General features: G+C 36.4%; 1 protein-coding gene across 1 annotated transcript; it reads right to left on the bottom strand.

Annotated features, from left to right (window-relative positions):
* Nucleotides 1-336: 336 nt before the first annotated feature.
* LOC123255085 (pejvakin-like) lies at nt 337-5,676 on the bottom strand (the record flags this gene model as incomplete). Its single annotated transcript, XM_044683942.1, has 4 exons — nt 5,466-5,676; nt 3,529-3,724; nt 1,685-1,829; nt 337-454 (listed from the first exon to the last, which is right to left on the bottom strand). Coding segments are annotated over exons 1-4 (670 nt in total), but the record flags the coding sequence as incomplete, so codon positions are not given.
* Between the last annotated feature and the right edge of the window lie 2,141 nt (nt 5,677-7,817).

The following is a 7,817-nucleotide window of genomic DNA, read 5'->3' as shown; positions in this document are numbered from 1 at the left end:
ATCTCTAATTGCAGGACACAATACAATTGCTTTAAGATATAAAGTTTCCTATCCTCTCATTGGCCTTCTGATGTGTGGGGCCATTCGGATGCCTTTGGAACTTTTAGCAGCTTTCAAAAGTTATTCTAAACCAAAAGCAGGTGGTAGAAAGATGTTATGCAGAACAAGGGATCCCCATAATAGTTAAACATCATCCTCTGCATAAGACTGGCCTTTCTGTACATTCTAATTATTTCATCTTCACATAAAGTAACTGCCAAATAATTTCTGAGTTAAAATAGTTTATTTGAAAAAGCACAAATAAATGTCAAAATCTCATACTAACAGAATACTTACCAAAGGCACCGTCCAAATAAATGAAAAGTTCAAAAACACTAAACGCTATGGTTGTGTGTGCTGGAAAAACAATAGCTTTGTCTCTTCCCTTTGGATTTTGTTCATCAATAATGTGAAACTAATTTTCAAAAAAAGAAAAAACATGTATTAGTGGGGAGTCAGTCATGAAAAAGGAAATTTTTGAGTGTGAATTCTCTAAAAGATTTTTTTTGTATTTGTTTAGGATAACCCTAGTTTTTAAATAATTCTCTTGTTTGAAATCATCTGGTTGTACCATAGGCAAGAATTCTGAACTTGGAAATGGTTATTTATCCCAAGGAAGGAAATACTTTACCCCTATTTCATTCACATTAATGTAGAGTCTAATAATATTAAGCCCACTGCAATAATAATGATCTCTAGAGCTGAATCCCTAATCCTCCCCCCTGTTTATGTTCAGTCTCACATGCAAGTCAAATAGATTGTTTGAAAGTTCCCTATCCTCTCCTTGGCCTACTGATGTGTGGGGCTATTCAGATGCCTTGGAACTTTTAGCAGCCTTCAAAAGTTATTCTAAACCAAAAAGCCTGCTTGTGTTTTTCAGTACAATGAAAGTTCTAATTCATAGGTGAATTGCTTGTGAAACTGACTAGATTAAATCAAAACTTTCCGTTTCTGTTTGAGTACAAACCAATAGTACCCCAGGAGACAAAGCTTCACTATTTCCCAAGATAACATTTAACTGAAACCTTATCTTTCTGTTCCTAAAAATGCAATTCTTTTTCAATGAAAGTAATCAAATTATTATTCATTATTCTTCACTAAATTTAAAGAATAGAATTGTCTAAAGATTTATGTAGATATAATTTTCTGAAATTATTCTAAACTAAAAGTTCAAATTCTGAATAAGATTGACAGCAAGAAATATGACGATAGAAAATTATAACATTTTAGGTTTATATAAACAATATAATCCTGATGCTTTGTTTCAAAAACATGTTATTTGAACCAAACTTCTACTTTTATTCTTGTAGCACCATTTCAGTGATTAAAGGGTGTTCTTTAGTTATATGTAATTTATTTCACAACTATGAATATTTTAGTATCATTAAATTCCTTGAATTTTGTATCCAAGTTCTCCTAGAGGTTTGCTTGTTTTTTCACCAATGCGGGACACAAAAATTCCAGTGCAAGAAAACTCCACATTTTCTGCTATTTTCTATCAAAATTTTAATCAAAAAATGCTATTACAACTATTCTTTCATGTTAATACTACTAAAAAACCTGTTCCTAGTTGAGAAACAAACAAACAAACAAAAAAACCAAATAACCTTTTAGTTAGTAAGAGAAGTCTTTTAAGGATATTTACCCTCACTGCTTCCCCACGACGCATTCCAGCATGCACAGATAATGAACACTGGCGTGTTGTTCTAATACTTTCCATGACCACACACAATACTGCCTTTCTACTACTCATTGATTGACGGATTAGGCAGTGATCAAAGTTAATTTTTCTAAAATAAAGAAAAGAGAAATCCACAGGTATTTTGCTGTTGCCTAATTACATTTATCTGGTTCCTAATAATTCATAATTATGAAGTCATAAGAATGAATTAAAAACCTACTTGCTTCTGATATAAAACAATTTAAACAAGCCTAAAAGAAATCATGGTGACCAAAAGAAATTCAGTACAGTTTTTTTTTTAAACTTTTACTTTCTGTCTTAGTATCAATTATAAGACCAGTAAGGGCTAGGTAATCAGTATTAAGTGACTTGCCCAGGGTCACAAAGCTAGGAAAGGTAGGAGGTCACATTTGAACCCAGATCTCCAGGCCTGGCTCTCTATCCACTAAGCCACCTAACTGCCTCAAGATATTTCTTAACATAGTTAAGTATACACAATTAAGAAACTATTGTTGCCTGTATTATATATCATCTATATTCTGCTTGAATTGTCCATTGATCCCTTAATACCTTGTTAGAGCAGATGTTTCTTAACTGTGAGGGTTTTTTCTACCTGCACTTCCATTTATTTCTTGTGTATCCTATGTCTGTATCTCAGTTTCCTCATCTGTAAAATGGAGATAACAATTGCATCTACCTCCCAGGGTTGTTTTGAGAATCAATAGAGGTAATAATTATAAAGTGTTTATTTAGTACAGTGTCTGATACATAGTAAATCACTATATAAATACTGGCTATTGTTATTATTATTATTATAGTTATGGCAAAACAAAGTAGGAATTTTCTTTGATTTTTGTTGCTTTTATATACAAAATACCTCTAGGAAAATCAGCGACCTATCTCTTGAGTGATCTCCTTTGCATTGCAAGTTAAAAATTTGTTGTCTAACCACTGTGTTGCATCATTTTTCTTTCACGAACCAGGACACCTCCTCTTCTTTCTAATTTCTTGGTCTTGGACTTCATGATCTAGGGAGGCAATTGCCAAAATGAAAAAGGTGCTAGATTCACAATCTAAAGGACCTGGGTTCAAATTATGATTGTTACTACCTCCTGTGATAATTTAACCTATCTGGGCCTCAGTTTCTTTATCTATAAAATGAGGAGAATGAACCAGAAGGCTTCTAAGTTTCCTTCTAACTCTAGATCTATAAACCTATTGAATTTGGTTTTTGTGGAAAATGGTTTATGTGGAGGAGTTTTTGTTATATTTTCACCAAGCAGGTTCTTAAATATTCTTTCAATTCAATTATCTCCCTCCTTAGAAAGTCAGTCAATCAATAAACATCTATTCACTCCCTTATTGTATGCAAGGCACCATACTAACCCCTGAATGTAGGGGTCCTTGAGGGCAGACACTGGGTTGTATATGTGTGTCTGTGGTATTCCCAGCATTTAACACAGAGCCTGTTATATGATAAATGATTAACAAATAAATGCTAATTGCTTGACTGATTAAAAGCCAACTGTTAAGTGACATAGAGACAAGTAGAAACATGGAAAAAAGCAATGTTAGGGGAAGAAGAGGTAGCACTATCAAATGTGGCCTTGAGAATAGCACCTTTTGTGGATCAATCAAGAATTTTTTTCAAATGATTTTTGAAACTCATTTGCAAGGTTAATTGAAATTTTAAACTTAAACAATAAATTACTTGGCTTTGTAAAATATATTTTAAATGTATTGTAGACCAAATTTGTAAAATTCAGATATTTAATCAAATTAATTATATCAAAAATTATCATACTGACCTGGTAGTAAGTTCCTTGAGTAATGTTGTTACTTCCACTTCGTGCTTAGTTACCACACCAAAGGAAGCTTTTACTGCAATGGAATCTGACCCGGCAACATTAATTCCAACGTCGTTCACCATATGATTTCCTCGCCTTCCATAGAGTGAAACATCTGATTTATCTTCATAATTCAGTAATTGGTAGGATGAGATACCTTTAATAAAAGAACACTGTTGTGTTTAAATGTCTCTTACCTGCCTAATATGATTATTTTAAAATGACATTTTAAAATTCTAAAGTTATAAACTATAATAGAAATGCCAATGATTGAAACCAATTATCAAACTAACAATTCCATTTACATGGAATTAAGGTAGATTATGTAGTTAAAAGATAAATATTATTATTTTCTTTGTACTCAGGAAAACATCTCACAAAAAGAGATTAGAGGGAGAAAGAGGAAAGTACTATGTAAGTGATAATCTGTGTCAAAATACCATTTCTAAATCCAGTGTTCCAAATAGACCTAAAAACATTTTTTGTTGTTAAAGTAGACTTCCTCTCTATATTAATAACAACTTAAATGATTTAAAAACAATAACATAGTATCATGTTAAAGAGTAATGATAGTAGAAATAATGATATGATCATTTCTCCATTTCAAAATGCTTTTGTTTCTATGTGAGATGGTCCAGTATATGAGTACTTATTTGTAGTTAGAATGTTTTAGTCATATTCAGTTGTGTCTGACTCTTCATGATCCTGTTTGGGGTTTTCCTGGTGAAGATACTAGAATGGTTTGCCCTTTCCTTCTCCAGGAGAGAGGGAAAATGTTAAAAATTTTCCATTTTACAGATAAGGAAACTGAGGCAAAGAGGTCAGGGTCACAGCTAGTGAGTGTTGGAGGCCAAATTTGAACTCAGATCTTCCTGACTCCAGGCTCAGTGGTTTATCCACTGAGCTACCCAGCTGCTTCCATATGTATAGTATAATAATAAATATATATACATAAATATACACATATATATGTATAGTATCTGTATAACACTAAGTAAATCATAGAATCTCTTATGTGCCTGAAGCAATTTCTTAGAATTTATTTCCAGCATTATAAATGGGGAGGATTTCCTTAGGATAACAAAATCACTTTCATTATCTAATTTAGTCTACACAACAAATTTTAAGGGATAATAAGACAGGTGGTATTCCCATTTGGCAGTCACTTAGTATGTGAAGTAGCTAGGCAATAGAGTTATAAAGTCTTGGATTCTGAGGCAAGAAGACTAATTCAAACTCTGCCTCTGATACTACCAGTGAGCAATAAGGAATGGCAAGTTATTTTATCTCTCTTAGTCTTAGTTTCCTTAACCATAAAACAGAGATAATAATATCATCTACCACACAGGGCTCTTATTAGAATCAAATGTGATGAAAAAATCAAGTACTTTGTAAACTTTGAAGCACTATATAAATGTTAGCTAATATTATTATAAAATGACCACAACTACAAATTGATTTGGTAAAACAACTTATTAAAAATTCAGTTCAAAAGTATTCATTGAGACACAATGAGCCAAGCACTTTGATAATCAATGAGGATACAATGATAAAAATGAAAATTGTCTTTGTCTGCAAGTTTATCATCTACTCAGTGGAGGAGGGAAAAGTATAACAGTACATATATAAGTAAAGACAAAGTGATAGGGAGAAGTTGTGGAAGAGATGCCAAATAGAGTTGTTCTATGCATTTAATAGATTTAAAAATTTGGTTTGATGTTATATAAATTTGAATCATCCTTTCTGGTACTAATATCATCACCACCATTTCAACAGAAAATTTGACGGTCAACAAAAATTCATGCTACTCCTGTAACATGCTATCTCTATTTAGATTAATGCAATATAAAGAGTAGTCATTATAAAAACAGGTTTTTAAAAGCTGTTGAAAAACTTACCAGCTGAAATTTCTCTGTCTCCTAGAAGAATATCATTCAGAGTGAAAGGTGTGGAGGTAAATTTAGGTCTTTGTAACAAAAAGCATCTTTTCTTTTTAACCACGAGGCTCAGAGGTTGATATTTGTCAGCTTCACTGAGGCTTGGAACAGGAACTAATCTCCCTCCATCTCCAACTTGCTTAACAAAGCTCTTGGTAGCAGCAGCAAACATATTAATATAATATTAATGATAAAACACTTCATCAACTATAACTTTCAGATATTAAATCCATGTTCAAAAGGCTAGTATTTTAAAGGAAACTATGAAGCACAAAACTAAATCTAGAATGAATTTTTAAATGAAGTCTTACACTTAATTAGAAAAGCAAAATAACCTGTTTTCACTAACTACTTTCCAGTGTACAGAGCTCACAGCTCTCTTTCAGCTTCATGTACTCGGGTTAATGAATTATACATCAAGTGTAAACTGATATACTAGAGGTAAAACTGAAGTGCCACCATGGCCATTCTGTATGGCTAAAAAAGCTAACAGAAGAAAATGACATTGTGACATTATCTTTTGTCAGGACCAGAGCTAAAGATAATCAGGGCAATGGGTTCAATATAATATAGTTCTGAAAGATACATTGGCAGGACTTTAAGATTAAAATGACCATCATTAGCCCTGGATACAGTCTTCAGTGGAATTGGTCCAAAGGAAGTTCCTTTACAAGTTAATGATGCCAATTTTAGCAGTATGTTATGCCATTTGGGGAAACAGAAAAAGAATCATTTGGGTGCAATTTAAAGGCTCCGATTTGCTTATGTATCTCACTTTACTTTCTTCTGTTTAAAAAAAAAAGATTGGGTGGAGGTGGTAGGAAGTTAGTATTCCCATTAAACGAACATTTTTAGCATATAGTAGAATCCTTTTATTGACTTAAGAACAGTTCCAAGATTCATATTATTGTCTGACCATTTCATATCTAAAATATTTACTCTCTAGATTAATGCTTAAGGAGACAATGAAAAGCCCGGTTATAATGGAGTTATTAGCATGTTTTTTCTTTCATCGGTTTATTCATGTTTTCCAAGCTGGAGACGGGTAGCGGGTAGAAATGAGGACTTAGATCGTTTCTCTCCAAGCATTTAGGTCCAGCGGGCACGGCCTGTGAATCCTCTATAGCCGGGACACTACCCAGGTGTAGAGAGATGCTTAAGACAAGAGTCGATGCGGCTTATTTTTAAAACAATGGCTATCTTCCTAGAGGCGACCCAAGACGAGTGCAGCCTAGTTTTCAAAACCTTTTAAAAATCAGTCTCAGGTAACAATAAAGACGCTGAGAGGACAATGAGAGGACTTAAAAAAAAAAAAAAAAAGGAAATCTTTTTAATACTAGAGGTTTGGCCGCAGGTTGGTGGGAAGCCCCCGGAGCCCGGCTCGCGTGCGCAGCGATACAGAGCTAGGACGAGCACGGGTGACTCCTGCAAAACCCCGAGGGGAGGAGAAAGAGGAGGGAGGGAAGGTGAAAATCGATTCTTTAGAAATTGGAGCGCGCTGCAAGGAGGGACCGTTTCAACCTTTATACTAGCATCCCCTATGCCCAGTCGGCGCGTGGCACAAAGTGGGCACTTGTTGTTTACTGGATACCCTTCCAGGCACCATCTCTGACATGACGTAATGGTGTATGGCCGAACGAGCCCCAGACCCCCGAGGCCTTGAGTCCGCTGCGTTAATCATTCTTTCTCCCTCCCTGTATTTAGGGTTCTCCCTGAGTTCGGAACATGGTCCAGGTTTTAAGGACACGCTGATTATACAGAAAAAGGGCGTGTATCATTTTTTTTTTTTTTATGAAGATGATCACTTGTCAGATATGTTTCCATCTCATCTCAGGAAGGAAATCATCCCTGGGGTAGAAACCCAAGGGAAGGGCGTCCAACTGAGAGTACGCAGGAAAACCGCTTTGGAGGGTCTAAGGGAGAAAGGGGTGGCCAGGATGCTCCCACCATGGCGGCCCTGACGCGCTGCCCTCGGGCGGAGCAAGAAATGCCCGGATAGAGAATAATGACCCCGCTGTCGGGGCCGGGAGTGCGGGGCTCGTGGCTGCGGGGGTTGGGGTCAGTGACCGCAAGCAGAACGCGCCATGGATCTGGGTGGGGGAGGTCAGTTTGGGGATCGGGATCTGGGGGCAGTCGGCAGCATCTGAGGCCCTGCTGGTGGAGGCGGGCACCGGGCTGGGGGCCTGGGCCGCGGCGGCAGCAGCAGGTGCGGGCGCGGCGGGGGGAGTGAGGGGGGCTGCGCCATCGGCTCCTCCTCTTCTCCCCCGCCCCCCGGAACCACAACAGGGACGCGGAGGAGGAGGAGGGGGGAGG

Source organism: Gracilinanus agilis, unplaced genomic scaffold (assembly GCF_016433145.1).
Source record: "Gracilinanus agilis isolate LMUSP501 unplaced genomic scaffold, AgileGrace unplaced_scaffold39019, whole genome shotgun sequence".
Lineage (NCBI taxonomy): Eukaryota > Metazoa > Chordata > Mammalia > Didelphimorphia > Didelphidae > Gracilinanus > Gracilinanus agilis.
Note: the sequence above shows the minus strand (reverse complement) of the source record. Positions and strands in the feature narration are given on the sequence as shown.